This window comes from Lichenostomus cassidix, chromosome 8, assembly GCF_008360975.1.
Source record: "Lichenostomus cassidix isolate B80296 chromosome 8, HeHo_3.0, whole genome shotgun sequence".
NCBI classification, from domain to species: Eukaryota; Metazoa; Chordata; class Aves; order Passeriformes; family Meliphagidae; genus Lichenostomus; species Lichenostomus cassidix.
The window spans coordinates 6,021,923-6,037,718 of NC_139489.1; the positions used below are offsets into that span (position 1 = coordinate 6,021,923).

The following is a 15,796-nucleotide window of genomic DNA, read 5'->3' on the forward strand; positions in this document are numbered from 1 at the left end:
GTTACCTTCTACAGGTTTCTGTTTCTGATATTTTTAATAATCCTTTACACCTTTGGTAATTGTTCCTTCTGGTCTGTCAGTTGTTTAGTTCTGGGTTTGTATCTTCCAAAAGTTAAATTTCCATGGATTTTCTAATTTTCTTGTCTAGTTTCCTGCTTTGAGTCTGTCTTCCAATTTCATCCTTTAATGTGCTGGTTCACATGGCCCAAGTCCTTCTTGTGGGCATTCTGTAGTTGTTTGAAGTCTGATACATGTGTGCTCTGAGGATCTAAGACAGTGTCTTCAAAGTTTTGGTTACAATCTTAGTCTTCTACCTGTGACTTTGATTTCTCTTTATTATCCTCCTCTTTATGCAGTTTTCTTCTAAAAGGTTAGTGCTACTCTGGTGATTTTTTAAAATTATTATCATTTAGTAAAGTAGTGAATATGTTTTCATTTACTTAAAAATGTCGTTTCTATAATTTTATTTGCCTCTATGCTTTATTTAGTGTACTGTCACTGTCCCTGTTGGCATGAGTTACTATCACTCATAAGTATTTTATACCTTGTAATTATGTCATCCTACTCATGATCTTGCCTTCTCTAAATTTATAGATAGACCTAATTTGTTGCCATTTGAAAACCCCAGTTTAGGAGTTTAGCAGTTATTCTAATGTGTATGTAGAAATAGTTTTCACTTTATGTAGGTCTATTTGCCTGTTTATGTGTCCTGATTAATTAGGACTTTGATTGTGTAAGGGAAAGCATTTCCAAACTGTGATGCCAGTGGAGAAGGATTTTTTTTTAAATGACAGCTATAAACTTGCTGATGCAGAAGGACAAAGTAATTTATAATTTTGTGGATCTAGTAAAGAAAAAATGGGGGGAGGTATTTTTTAGGAGTGAAGTATAGTCTGCAAATTAAAGAGAACACTCCGTTGCTGGAATATACTTATTCAAGGTTTAGACGAAGGTGGGTAAGACATAGTGTGGCTCTTGCAGTATGGTCTAAAGTGGGAAAACCAAACCAAATGAACAAACAAAATTACACCAAAAAAAAAAGATTGCTGCGGATCCCACCGCGCCTTCGCACCTTGCGGCCGGCAGCTCCGGGAAGGTGCTGCCTTGGAGGAGCGGGATGGGGCGAAGGCACCTCCCGGCTGTCCCCCGGGACCGGCCCGGACCGCAGCCGCCCTTCGGCCTCTCCCGGGCGGGACGGAGACGTCGGGACGGAATTCCCGGGGGTACCGGAGCAGAATTCCCGGGGGTACCGGAGCGCTGCGGCAGCCGCCGGGCTCGGAGCCACCTCCGTGTCTCGCTTCCCTTCCTTGCGCTCCCTCCCCGGCTCCGCGCCCCGGCCCGGCTCTGCCCGCACCGCCGCCAAAAATTATTTTTAAAATATTAAAAAATGAATTAAAGCGCAGTCGAAAGAGGGGGAAAGCCTCCGTGCCGCGCCTGTCCCCGCGGGAGTGGGCAGAGATGCGGCCGCTCAGCCCGGCGCTGGGCGAGGGGCGCGCAGGGAAAAATTGGGTGTTCCCGGGGGGAAGAAAAAAAAAATCCAACAACCCACTAACAAACATCGAACCAAGCAAACAAATGGAGCCACATGCTCGGGCATCGCCCCAGCCCTGCCCGGTGCCGCGGTGGATTGCGGATGGTCCGTCATGAGCTGGGAAGAAGTCTGTGTTTGTATAAGGACCCCGTTAAATATCGCGTGCGAAGTGTAAAAAGAATACAAGGACCATTTTTCCCCCGAAGTGCGTGTGGCTCTTGATGACGCTGTTACACCGGCCCTCCCGCCCCTCCGCAAACACCCTCGATATGTCTCTTTAACGATATAGACTGTGTTTATCTATCGCATTCCGGCAGGATTGTTCGGCTCCCGAGCTCCTGGGGCAATAAACATTGAAGGGGGGAATCCTCTGGCAAATCCTACCGGGGCTGTCATGATCTTGAATAAAAATAAAAGGATTAATCTTCCGCTTTCGGCTAATGAAACAATTTAGCCTCCAAAATATGGAAGCGCTCCGATGTGCTGAGCCGGGACGTGGCCGGGCAGATGCTGGAGCGGCTCGGGGGGGACAGCCCCGCACCTTGGGGTGTCCTTCCCGCTGCCCCGGGAGGGGACATTTCCCCGCCGCCCCCGCCCCGGACCGGTCGCCGGGCCCCAGCAGGCAGGAGGGAGCTGCAGGGTTTTTAATTACACTCCTTCCCTTTGCTCCCTTCATTTTTCTGCACCCTTTGCAGTGAGACACACTTGGAATTAGAGTGGTTGTGACATTTTGGTGGCAGCTTATTGTGCGGAACACTTAAAGTTTAAAAAACAAGCCCCATAGAAGTTGAGGGGCTTAAAGCAGCCCCCTTTGTGGGGCAAGACATAGAGTTTTGATTCTGGACAATGGTGTTTCTCAAATTTCTTCCAAAAACCTGCACCCCATCTGTGATCTCAATGAAATCGCTTTTCTCTCTCCCTTCAATTCATTTGGCAAAGGCGAAGCAGATGCATGGGACGGGGTCTGAATTTTAATTATTAGGTTTTACCTGAAACAAAACGGCAAATCCTTTTTACCATGTGTTTGAAGTTAGGAGACGGGTAGGGGGAATATAAAATATAATTAAAAAGCTCTCGGATCGTTAGGGAGCTGACAAGAGCCTTTTTAATGAACCTCTCGGAGCGCCCCACGGTAAATTAGCCGAGCGGGGCTTTCCCGAGCCGCTGTGCTCCGAGCTGCTGCCCCGCGGTACCTGCGTGCGCCCGGCGGTGCCAACGCGTGTCCCCGCGGCCACCGGGAGGCTGCGACACGCGCGTGTCCCTGTGCGGCGGGCAGCGCCGCGGACACGGGGGGATCCCCGCGGAACCTCCTCTGCCGCGCAGCCACCGGCGCGGGGATGCGGGGAGGCTGCGGGACAGCTTGCCGAGCCGCCCCCGGGCCGCGGCCGCTCCGTCGAGCCGCCGAGGTTCGCAGCGCTGCCGGGACAGCCCCCCCTCGCTCCCCGCTTCCCGCGCATTAACTCAAAGTGCATTTAAGCATCAATAAAGGTGCGAGGGGAAAATTGTCTGTCACTTTAATCCGTGCCCGAGGGGCTGGGAAATAAAAAGGGAGAGGGAGAAGGAGGGAGGGAGAGAAAAGCAAAGGTCTTAAAGAGCCCCAAATCCACAGGCGAGCGGTGGGAATGCGGAGCCAAGCTCGGCTCCCTGGCCGGCCCTCCGTGGGCAGCGAGCCCCGGGCAGGCACCGCTGGCTCCGGAGGTTGAGCCCGGCTGGTTTAGGAGAGGAGCCGATCCGCTCTCCCTCCCAGCGCAGAGCGGGGCAGGGGAGGGAGGGAGGCACTGGGGGCCCTGGGCTCCCCCCGAGCTGTCCCAGCCCTGGCCACACTCCCCCGGTACGAAGGGGAAACTCCTGCCCGCGCCCTCCTCCGCTGTGGATCCTCTCAGCTCGTCTCTCTGGCGGCTGGAAGAAGGGGGGAGCAGAGCCGGGGCCGGCATGGGCACCCCGCACCCCCTGCCCCGCAGAGCGCTGCTCCCGGCCGGGACGCGTGGCTTCCCCTTCCATGGGCAGAGGCTGCTCCCCCGCCCGCCCCGCTAAAGCGATTAAGATTTCCTTCCCCTCCCTTGGGAAGCCCCAGCCCGAGCCTCAGCCAAACCCGGGGGACATCAGCCAGCGCCGAAGGCCCTGAGGACGGACGACGGATTTTTAATTTTTAGCTCCAGCACACGGGGGAGGGGGGAGTGATGGATGGATTTTTGCGTGTGTGAGCTTTTTTCCCCCTCTTTCTGTGTGTCGATGTGCGTATGTGTGGATGGGCACAAGCTCTCAGAGAAAAGAAATTTTAGAGTAACAACTAAAGGCTTTCTTGTGCAGTTATTTTAAGGGCTTTGTTCAGTGCCTGAAGGGGGATGCGCCCATTTGTTCGGGAGGGGATTCATCACATGCCCCTTTCATGTGAACCAGAGGTTAACAACCTAATGAGCACTTGGTGAAGAGATGAAGCGTGTAAAGAGCCCGATTTTCCCAAATCCTGGGCTGCTGTCTTGGGGATGTGCTACTCTAACCTCTGCTGGGCTAATAGTCTCCGCACTTCCAGCGGGGAGGCCCCGGGAAGCCCGCGGGTCCAGCCGCGCTCAGGCGGGGCAGCAGCAGCCAGGCGGCTCGGTCGCGATGCCCCGCCGGGGAGCCGGGGGGGCTCTGCCCCACCGCTACATATGTTGGGTCAAGTCTCCCCATTGTGAGCGTGTAAAAAGGTGTAAAAACTCAATCATCTGTAGCTTTTTTAAAGGGAGGGCTTACCCTGGATTTGTTGCATAATGGATTGTTAAAAAAGTAGAGGGTTGAATTAAAACTGTTCCCTAGTCACTTTTAATTAGACCACTCTATTTAATTAGCAAAGTTGAAACATGCAATTAAAATTAGCTCAGTTTAGCACATATTAAAGGAAATGGGGGACGCGGCTCCGGCTCGTATTAAAGCGAGTCGGAGGAGAAATGGCGGAGAAGTCTGAGAGTAAGCGAAATGACTCCGTGGAGGTGATTCAGTCCGCGGCCATCTGTCAGAGGACCTGCCGTGCCCCTTCATCACATCCCCGAGCCCAATGTCCCTCTGCTGACCATCCCCGCAAGGCCAGCGCGGTGCGCACGGCCGGTGCCGCTGCATGGTGCGAAGCCCTTCGAGGGCCGCGTGTCTGTGTTTTCAGGATGTGCTGCTCTCCAAAAGCTCGTACCTGTCGGCCCCGGAGGATCCCCGAGGGGTCAGGCAGCCCCGGCCCCGCCGCCCGCCCCGGTGCTCGTTCCCCCCGTGCGGCACCGGGCTGCGGGCGGAGAGGAGCCCCGAATTTCCCTTATTTTCTTCCACAAATATTTCTCCCTTGTCGCTTTTTTCTCCCCCACTGGGAGCCGGGAAATCGAGTTAATAATGTTTCAAATACTTGAGAAGTCCGGGCTAACGGGAGTTCCGTTTCCCTTTCGTCGCTCCGGATCTGAAGAGGTTGCCTGAGCTAGGAGGAATGTGCCTTTTTCTTGAAGGGGGGGGGAGTGGTGGTGGTAATTTTCATTCTTGTAATATTGGTTTGGGGATAATTACTTTTAATGTCAAAAAGATTTAGTTTAATATCATCTCTATTAGGCGGCTGGGCGGATAATTAAAAGTGAAGATGATAGCAGCAGGGAAACAGATGGCATTTGCTTACTTTGATTCAGTAGGTAAATAATGAAAAAGTCAATGGCAAACCCCCTAGAACAATTGAAACCTTAAAGAGCACTAACATTAGCAGGTACTTACAAACTGTCTTCCGCTAAGAACGAGATGAAAATACACTAATCAAGAACTATATTTCTCTGGGATGCTTCCTAGCGCTGCGCTGCCTGCGGGCGTGCGTGTCCCTACCCCCGCATGGCAGCCAATAGCCGGGCGCTTTTTAATTAAGATTTTACTACTGCAATTGGGGGAAGCTGCAGCAGCACCGTCGCTGCAACCCTCTCAAACTTGGGCACCGGAGAAACCATTCACGAGAAGCCTTTAGGTGAATCAAGGGGAGTGAGGAGAGGAAGAAACACCGGGGAAATCGGGGCTTCTTCAGAATAAATATGTGAAACCCCGGTGGTGTTTTATGGAGCTGACCCAGGCGTGGGCTCTGGGCCGCGGAGCGGTGCGTGTCTGAATGCTGCCAGAGCCAAACGCACGGCGGGGATTGCTGAGCAGCAGCCGGAGCACCACGCAACGAACCGCGGCGTTGCTGGTCATTCCTGTAACGAAATAGCATCGACTTTCACGCGTCTGGAGGGCGCGGGCTGCTCTGACCGTGGTGGGGTTCCCTCTAGGAACGCTTATCCCCGGCGGCTCCCCTCGCCCGGCCGGGCAGGGCACTCGCCCTGCTCCCTGGAGCTTGCCCAGGCAGTCGGTGCCAAGCCAGGCTGCTCCTGCGGGGAGCAAGGGAGGAGCTGCTTGCAAGCCTGAGTTCCTCGCGTGGTTTGACGCTGGGAGTTACTCCCAAAGCCAAGCTGGGAGCGAGACCAGTCTCGGGGGGTTAAAGTCGCATCTCACTGGGTTTGGAGAAATGACTTTCCTCGTCCCGCCCGGGCAGCGGGAGCGCGGCTGCTCTGTGCGTGCCTAAAACAAACATCCCTCCCCCAGAAAGACACGGGAGCAGGGATGTACAAGAAGATTTTATTGTGCCTCGTCAAACAGAAATGAATTGCGGTAGGAGAGAAAGGAGGAAGAAGGGAGGGGTGGGGGGAGAGCAATATCCACCTCCCCGCTGCCTCCCGTCCATACTCACACACTCGCAGGGCTCCGGCAGGCCGGGGCAGAGCTGCAGAGAGCCCCGAGCCCATGGCAAGTCCTGGCCGCGCCTCTGCTGCTCCGAGAGAGCTCACAGCTCAGGGGCGGTTCGTTTCAATAAATCTGCGAAGTGTACGCAGTGTCTGGGTTCACAGCGAAAGTTTTCAAAGGAAAACGCGGGGAGGAAATTATTATTGTTAAAATACCAAACCGGTGAGAAGTGAGATTCCGGGTTCTCCTTTTCTAAGCGCACATCGTAAGAGAAGAGCAGCACAGGAATAGTTGAGTCCCGGTTGGAAGAGGCCCCTTCAGGCACTTCCCTCCCGGAAAGCGGAAAGGCAGAGTCTCCCTGAGCCCGGAGCAGGGTGCCGAGTCCGAGAAGAGGCCTCGGCTCCGGGTCAGGAGCGACGCCGGCGGAGAGCGGCTCTTGCCGGGAGCGGCTGCCTCTCCTCCAGCCTCTCCACCTTCGGGCTCCTGCCGGGGCTGCTGCAGGGCCGGAGAGCAGCCGAGCGTGGGAAACCGCCAAACGCGCCTGAAACTGGGGGAGATTTGGGCAAATGTCCTCAGAACTTGCTGAATGCTGGAGTTGCGCCACATATTCTTGCAATGTTAAAATTTTTATTTAATAAACCCCTACTATTAGGGTGTCGGATTGATATTGAGTGTAGCATTTAAAACCAGCACATAGCTAAGTGTTTTGCACCAAGGGCTGTGCTCTGCTGGCTTTGGGTGAGCAGCAGAAAGAGGCACTGGGCGTTTCCGTGCCCAGCCCCAGGACACTGCACCCCAACTCTGCCTGTCACAGGGAGTGGGGCTGCACTGCAGAGCGCACGGAAACAGCCTCGGGATAGAGATGCTGCACATTGCGTGTGCAAACTTCAACACCGCCGTTTGCAATGTTACTAAAAGCAAGAGGCTCCTAACAAACTACCGCATTTCGCTGGTTGATTACTGACCCCCTCTTGTTTTTTGGGTTTTTTGTTTGTTTGTTTTTGTTTGTTTTTCTTTTTTGTTTTTTTTTTCTTCCTTTGTTTTTTTTGTTTGTTTGTTAGTTAGTTTTTTTTTTCTTGCCTGTTTGTTAGTTTGGGTTTTTTTTCTCCACGTCTCTTTCCAAAATAGATAGTTTTAAACCGCCATAAAGGGAAAGGATAAGCCAGCCCTTTAATTGAAGTCAAAGCTGAAAGACAAGGGAACGGGGTAATCGGCGTAACCCGTGTCCTGTGTTGGTGGTGGCGGGGAAAGGGACGGTATTTGCAGAAAAAACCCGTCTCGACCCCAAACAAAACTGCCAGGAAGAAGGGAGAACATTTTCTCCCTGTTAAACCAAAATAAAGCAATACTTTAAATGTTTCTTATTAGGTCTGATCGAGTTCTACGAATTCCCAATTAAATAAGATGATCAGGTTAATACTCCCCGAAGAATAAAATGAGTGGTTGTGAATAAAATTAAATCGGTTATTTTGACTTGGCGGCTGTATTAAATAAAGGTGTTATAACACCTAAACCAAGAGGAGTGAGTGGCAGCTGCACCCACAGAAAATCGAGTAGGAAAGCGCTCATTTCGTGACCAAAAAAAAAAAAAAAAAACCAAAACCAAGGAAGACGGATGTAAGTGTAATAAAAATATTGAAAATTTGGAGGGCTCTGCAACTGTGCTTTTCGCAACCACGGAAGGAGAGTGGCCAAGGGGAAGGGTCCCCGCGTGGCGTGTCCTGCAGCGGGGCTGCCCCGCGCCGTGCCCAGCCGCGGAGGAAGGGGCGGGCAGGGCCGGCGCGTTTCGAGCAGAGCCAGGGCTTCCCTCCTCCCGGCTCGGGGCCCGCAGCTCGCCCGGCCGGGGAGGCAGCGGGAGCAGATCCCGCGGGTGGGAGCGCAGGCGGGGATGCTGAAGCCGCGGGACAAGGCCCCTGGGAGCGGCAGAGAGTTCCGCCACGGGGAAGGACTTACGGACACGTGTGAAAAAGTACTTTAGAAAGTGCCGAGGAGGACGCAGATCCCTCGTGGGAAAGAGACGGGAGAGCCCTGGGGAAAGGAGACGGCGTTATTTCCCACCGAAGTGCTACCTCCTCCCGCTACCAGCGAAGGTGACGTCAAAGCCCGGTGGCTGATGCTAAAACAAAAGCTCCGGGGTTAATATACAGTTACCAGCCCGGCAGCCTCCTCCTCCTCAAAAATCAGTCCCTCGGGATTATTGTCCCCGCGGGGAAGGCGCCTGTTGAACATGTAGTCACGCAAAGAGCTGGCAGGAGAAAGAAAGAAGGAACTTTACTTTCTGGGGAGAGAAGGGCGGGCTGGGCTCCCCCAGGCTAAAGTGCATCGAAAGGATGGAAAATCATACTCACCTCGGGCTTCTCCTGCTGCGGCAGCACTTGTGCATTCACCTGCGGGAGTGGAGAGAGAGAAAGAGGGGAGAGAGGGAAGGAAGGAAGGAAGGAAGGAAGGAAGGAAGGAAGGAAGGAAGGAAGGAAGGAAGGAAGGAAGGAAGGAAGGAAGGAAGGAAGGAAGGAAATGGGAAGGAAAGAGGCATCGTTACGTACTATTATAAAACAAAATCTCCAAGGGGAGGGGAAAGACCATAAATTGAATTGTCACCTTCCACAGCATATTCCCCCCTCCCCTTTTGACAAGTAACACCCCGGAAAAAAAAATCCTAACAGTTGGCAAGTACCGTTTCCAATGAATAAAAAAAAAAACAAAAAAGAAAAGAAAAGGAAAAGAGAGCCCAACTCTCAGGTGGCGGGGCAGCGGGCAGTGTTTCCAGGCACACCCACGCCCACGCTGCCCCGCTGTCCCCGCGGTGCCCCCCGGTCGCTCCCGGCTCTCCGCGGGCGCGGCGCGCTCGGGCGGCCCGGCGGAGCGCGGGGTGGCCAATCAGCGCGGCTGCTGCGGGCCCTGGCCAATGGCAAGCGCCACATTGTTGTCAAATGTTGCCTAATGGCAACGCGGGGCGCAACAATAGCGCGAGTGGCGGCGCGCGGCGCGGCGGGCAGCGCGCTCTGCTCCGCTCCGCTCCGGCCGCACGCACCGCCAGGGCCGCGCCGCGTCCCGGGGGTCTCCGCCCGGCCCTGCCCGGCCCCGACCGCCGCTCTGCCCGCCCCGACGCCGGCCGCCTGCTCGGGGCTCGCCGCGGCGGATGAGCCCGGCCCCTCCGCCCGGCTGCGGAGGTGCTTGCTCGGGAGACGGGGCGGTTTTTTTTTTTTTTTCCTCCCGCTATTCTCTGCTGGATTTTAGCCTCTGCGGCTCGTGGCAAGGGATCCTATCGTTGAAGGTGCCGGATTGTTCTTTGAAAGGACACTGCTAGTGTGTGGCTGCGGTTACAGGGGGACGGGGGAGCGGAGCTTAGGGAGCAGCTCGGGTTGCACCGGGGCGCCGTGGGGAGCGGCGACCCCGCAAGCGCGGACGGGAGAGCTCGGCTTTGAGCCTGGCGCGATGGACTTGGTGCTGGCCCGCCAGATGCGCACGGAGAGCAAGGAAGCGAGAGCGATCTAAGTTTTCTTGGATTTTCTTGTGTTAGCTTTGCTTTTCGGGCGCGGCGGGGAGGAGGGCGCGGAACGGCTCCTGACGGGCCCCTCCTCACTTGAACCCCGCTCCGGGGCCGTGTGCCGCTGCGGGGGGACGGGGGCGGCGAGCGAGGCGAGAGGACAGGCGCTGGGGTTTGCATGCCCGCTCCCGGGGCTCCGTGTGCTCCCCACTCGTGATCGCGCTCGAAGCTACCGGGAGCTTCTCCGCGCCCGAGCGCGGGTGCGGCGCGGGGGCTCCCCCGCCCCGCGTCGCTTTGGGGGAGGCCGGGGAGGGGGGGCCGCTCTCTCGGGGCGGGCTCGCCGGGATGGAGCTGCGGTCGGAGCTGCCCAGCGTGCCCGCCGCGCCCCCCCCGGTGCCCCCCAGCTCGGTGGCGGCCGCGGCGGCGGCGGCGGCGGCCACGCTGCCGGTGAGCGTGGCCGGGAGCTTGCTGCGGGCGCCGCCGCTGCTGCTGCGGGCGGCCGAGAAGTACCCGCGGACGCCCAAGTGCGCCCGATGCCGCAACCACGGGGTGGTGTCGGCGCTGAAGGGCCACAAGCGGTACTGCCGCTGGAAGGACTGCATGTGCGCCAAGTGCACCCTCATCGCCGAGCGCCAGCGCGTCATGGCCGCGCAGGTGGCGCTGCGCCGGCAGCAGGCGCAGGAGGAGAACGAGGCCCGTGAGCTGCAGCTGCTCTACGGCACGGCCGAGGGCTTGGCGCTGGCGGCCGCCAACGGCATCATCCCGCCCCGGCCCGCGTACGAGGTGTTCGGCTCCGTCTGCGCCGGGGGCGGCGGCGAGGGAGGCGCCGGCGCCTCAGGTAAGGCCGCGCTGCGCGCCCTCGGAGCGGTGCTGATGGAGGGAAGGGGCACGGGCAGGCGGCGGGAGATGAGCGGGGCGCGGACCTGCGGGCGGGTGGCCTCGCCGACGGCCGGGGCGCTCCGCGGGGCCCGCCGGGGGCAGCCGCACTGACGGTCTCTCTTCCTTCTGCCCCTCCCGACCCGCAGAGTCCAAGATGCAGAAGTTCGAGCTGTTCCCCAAGACGCTGCTGCCGAGCCGCGCCGTCACCCCGCAGCAGGCGGGCGGGAAGCCACTCTCCCCGGACGGCGAGTCCGTGCCCGGCACCTCCTCCCCAGATGCTCGCCACGGCTCGGGCTCGGAGAACGGGGACGGCGAGTCGTTCCTGAGCTCACCCGTCTCCAAGGGCCCGAAGGAAGGGGAGGAGAGCCCGGGCTCCATCAGCCCGCTGGGCTCGGACTCGGGCTCGGAGGCGGACAAGGACGAGCAGGACCCGTCGCCCTCGGCCGGCGGCCGGCAGCGGACTCCCATCGACATCCTGACGCGCGTCTTCCCGGCGCACAAGCGCAGCGTGCTGGAGCTGGTGCTGCAGGGCTGCGGCGGGGACGTGGTACAGGCCATCGAGCAGATCCTCAACAACCGCGGCCCGGAGAAGGGCCCCGAGGAGGGCTGGGCCCGGGACGGCGCCTTGCAGGGCCTGCCGCCCACCCCGGCCGCCGCCGCCGCCCACCACCGGCCCTTGATCGCCGGCGCCATGGCCCCGGCCATCGGCACGCTGGGCAGCCGCTCCGCCTTCTCCCCGCTGCAGCCCAACGCCACGCACTTCGGGGCCGAGGCCGGCGCCTACCCCCTGGGCACCCACCTGGGACTGAACCCCCTGCGCCTCGCCTACTCGGCGCACAGCCGGGGACTCGCCTTCATGACCCCCTACTCCACGGCCGGGCTAATGCCCACGCTGGGCTTCCGGCCGCCCGTGGACTACGCCTTCAGCGACCTGATGCGGGATCGCTCCGCCGTGCACAAGGAGCAGGTGTACTCCAGCGGGCTCTACGGGCCCATGGTCAACAACACCCCCGAGAAGCAATAGCGGCTTCCTAGAGCTCGTCTGTGTAGAGGTAGCTAGGTAGGCACGGGTGGATGGAGGCGGGTGGCTCTCTCTGGCCCGTGCAGGCGGTGGTTGCGTGCAGAGCCCGGCGCGGACAGACGTAGGTGTATTAAGGTGATAAAGGTGCACTTTCATTGTCCAGACATGAGTCGCTCTTTGTTGCTTATGGCCATAAGCATGGATATCCTCAGTGCGTCGTGGGGTGTGCACACACACACACACACACACGCTCTTTCCCACACACATACATATATATATATATGTATACTAGCAAGTGTATAATGTTATAAAATGGAAATCTAAGTTATTAATGTAACTCGTAGGTGAACTTGGTATTAACGTTAAGCTAAAGGTTTAGACAGCGCATTGTAATACTTACCAGGCATATAGATGAAACATTGTAAAATTGAAAACCTTTTCCTTCCCGCCCCCAGAAACGTTATGGTCTGTATATAACATTGGAAAGTAGATATATTTGTAACTGTCCGTAGGACCCCGGCGCCAATGGTGTATGACGGTTTAATAAGCCTCCTTCATTTGTGATCTGCAAGAAAATTGCTTTCTTGTTCTGATGTAGCAAACTTCTTGCTGTTTCTAACAGGTAACTCTGTGTTTCCATTTCATAGAAATAAATGTTATTTTCTATTAAAAAAAAAAATCGGTCTTATGAATGGCAAGTGGTATTTTATGAGATGATGGAAGTGTGTTCTGGGAAATTCATTTGACAAGTACAGTCAATATTTAAAGTTTATGCAAACGGTAAAAACATGTTTACTACATTTTTATCATGGTCAAACTAGATACTCTTCAGATAAATTTATAAATAAAAATGAAGCATACAAGCAAGATCAATTTCCTTATCTACTGAAATTGTCAAATACGTTTATTTCTGGTTCTGGTATTTTTCTTATTTACACCTGGGGTTGAGGGGGAACCTACAGGGGTAGAAATTTTAGCAGGATTTCTCCTTTCACTATCTTGATGTTTTTTGTCGCATTTAGGAAATATGGCATTGTCGCAAGGAGAAGCCTGGTTAAAACAAATCCCACCTTGCTGACTGCAGCTGTATAGCCTCGGGAAGGTACCTCCCCCTTGCATCTGAAATTGGACTGTGCGTTTTGGTTGCTTCTGTGTCAAAATAAGCAAAGGGATCTATAATAATGACTTTTTTTCAGGTTGTGTTTGTGGCAGATGTGGATGAGTTACGGTCAGTGCAGAGAGGATGTGCAGAAAGGTTTCTCTGTTTTCGGAGCTGTGTGTCCTTCACCCTCACCCGAGAGTAAAGGCTACTCACGTGGCTTTTAAAAAATTTTTATTTTCCTCACTTTTGTGGCAACGGTATCCAAATGTTCTCCAAGATCAGAAAGTGAGAAGGGCTTTCCTGCCTGTATTTATTTCTGTTTTGGGATGAGCGGGGGCAGCGGGCTTGCCCTGTGCATCCCGAGAGGCGATCCTGCCCAAGGCCGGAGCGTGACTTTCTTGCCAGTCCTGGGAGTGTTTGGCCCAGGAAAACTATTACTCACAAAGAACAAGTTCAGTGCATGGCTGAATTAAGACTGTAAAAGCTCCTAAAGTTGGTTGGTATGGAAACCTAATCCCACCGAACCGCTCCGTGGCACAGCTGGACTGTTTACTTTCTCACTTCAAATATAACTGTGTAAACATTGGCTGGGAGCTGCCAGCGAGGCTCCTACCAACCAGTTAATATACTGGTGGGGCTGGGAGGAGAGGAGTCCCACTGCAGCTATGGAAGGAAGCTCCTGGGTAAAATCAAATTGCATCAAAATGCAGCTCTTCCCTCCTGCATGTGATTGATCAACTTGGATACAGTTTTAAGATTTTCTTAAAAAAAGCAAAACAAAACAAAACCAAAAACCTGACAAAAAAAGTAAGTAAATATTACAGATTACACCTAGGCAAATACTTTTGACCCTGATCCATCCTGGGAGCAGCCAAATCAATATCACAAGGGAAACTTTTTAAAGTCTCGTGTTCCAAGAGCGGGTGAAACTTAATATTACTACAATAAAACGGTTTAATAAAGAAGGGCTTTAATAGTGAGCTAATTTGATTGAGTTTCCTAATTCCACTTTAATTGGAAAAGGAGTTGTCTGTTTGGTTATAAAGTGCTAGGGTTATGTTAGACTGCAAAAAAAAAAAAAAAAAAAGATGGACTTTGAGCATCTGAATAAACTTTTTTTCCTCTTTCCCCCCTCTTTTTTCGTTGGCAGCTGACTTTGTGCAGGATGGGTTTCCATATCTAGGATTATGAACGGGCTACAAAGAGCTGCTACTTAAAGAAATCAGGTCGCCACATTTCTCCCATTCTAGCCCTGTTGAGAAGGGCTTAGGAGCTGTTGATTTAACTCAGCTCCCCTTTTAATTATAAAAGCCATTCTTGTGTAGTTAGGCGAGCAGGACAATTTATCAGAATTGTTGCCGTGTCTTGGAGGTTGGCTTGAGCTTGGATTTATACAGCCGACAATGGGGATCACGACGATTAACTTTCATATGGGTAGTTTAGGCTGTTAAATTGGGGGGAGTAGGAGGAGGGAGGGGAGTAACAGAATCTGATAAATTGTCCTACTGAAGTAATTCCCTTAGATTTAAGAAAATAAAGAAAAAAATCCCTCGGGTTTGGAGCTGCCTCGGAGAGGTTCGTATACAGATGCCTCTGGCAGAACATAAAATATTCAGGTCCCTTTTGGAGTAAAATAAAATGCTGTCACTTGAATAAAAATCGGCGGAACGGAGTATAAATTATTTGTGAAGCAGAGAGGCTGCGGGCGAGCGCTCGCAAACTTGCCTGTTAATTAAATCTTAATCCGTGGGTCGCAGGAAGCGGCGGAGCTGTAACAGCGGCTGCTGAACATACAGCGGGACACGTTCCGCAGTTATATTAACTGCACTCGTGTTTAATATGAATCAGCCCTAATCCACAGCATAATAAAGATCAAATTAGACTAACCATTTAGTAGCGAAATGACATTCCTTCACCTAAAATGAACCTCCCGGCTCGCTGCGAGGCTGTCTCTGCATCCCGGCCGGGCGGGCAGGCTGCTGGTCCGGCTGGGGCTGAGCCCGGAGCGCTGAGCGAGGCCGGGAGGGGAGCGGGGGGGCTTTTGCCAGGCTGGCCAGTTGATTTTCCAGCCTGAAGGGGGAATCCCCGCTACCCTCCCTCGCTTTCCAGAGCCGCCTCTCCCCCGCCCCGCCGCACACCCGACTCGCTGCCGAGGCCCTGGGGATGGAGGAGGCTCCGAGCGGGGTCCTGGGTGTCCCCCCGGCCCGGAGTGTCCCCCGTGCGCTGCTGGGGCCGGGGGGACACCCAGGACGGGGAAGGGTGGCGGTCCTGCTGCAGCCAGGGCCGCTGCAGCGGGGACAGCGATGGTTTGTTTTACTGGAGACGGAGGAGAGAGTCCCGACCTCGCTCTGCCTCTCCTGCCGCCCCGCTGCCGCAGCCGTCCTGGGACTCGCCGCGCCGTGTCCCAGGCTGGAAAGCACCCCGCAGCCCGGAGGGATGGGATGGGCCGGGCCGGGGCGGCCTTTGTGCCGGCGCTGGGCAAACACAGCTGCCGCCGGCGGCACCGCTGCAGGGAGCGCGGCTCTCACCGTCCCACCCCTCGCCCCGCTCCCGGCCATCCCTCCGCCGCGCTCCCCCGGGGCGGGGGCAGCCCAGGTATCCCTCTCTCCCGCCGTGATCTCATCGGCGCTCCCGGGGCACACCAACTTGCCACGTCCCCCGGCGAGGGGACACCTCTGCCTGCTCCCGCGGCGCGGGCATCGCCCCCGTGTTGTCATCACATCCCCATGGCAACCGCGGCGATTACTTCTGTGCCAGAACAACAATAGGAAAGTGTTTAATATATTTAAATGTGATTAAGCAGGTGGAAAGGAACGAGGAGGGGCAGCTCCGTAGGACGAGCCGGCGGAGGTTCCCGGGAGCCCCGAGGGCTGCAGCTCGCCCCGGGCAGCAGCGGCACGGCTGGAGCTCAACAGATGGAAGCGAGCGAGGGACGCGCAGTTACAGCGGGAGAGGAAAGGAAAGGAGGGTTTGACCGGTTTTTTGCCGCTTTGAACACCAACTGAGGCACGTGAAAATTCATTCCGTTTTCCGTCTCTAGCATTTCCACAGAAATACTAATAC

At 55.4% G+C, this 15,796-nt stretch overlaps 1 protein-coding gene across 1 annotated transcript; it reads left to right on the forward strand.

Moving 5' to 3' along the window:
- Positions 1-9,188: 9,188 nt before the first annotated feature.
- On the forward strand, positions 9,189-12,522 carry DMRTA2 (DMRT like family A2). The gene is made up of 2 exons (XM_085067628.1): positions 9,189-10,569; positions 10,757-12,522. The coding sequence occupies exons 1-2, from the start codon at positions 10,077-10,079 to the stop codon at positions 11,632-11,634; spliced, it is 1,371 nt and encodes a 456-aa protein (XP_084923754.1). The 5' UTR covers positions 9,189-10,076; the 3' UTR covers positions 11,635-12,522.
- The last annotated feature ends 3,274 nt before the right edge of the window (positions 12,523-15,796 follow it).

Coding starts and splice junctions, on each gene's coding strand:
- DMRTA2 (XM_085067628.1), top strand. CDS start 10,077: ATGGAGCTGCGGTCGGAGCTGCCCAGCGTGCCCGCCGCGCCCCCCCCG. Junction 10,570..10,756: donor GGGAGGCGCCGGCGCCTCAG/GTAAGGCCGCGC, acceptor CCCGACCCGCAG/AGTCCAAGATGCAGAAGTTC.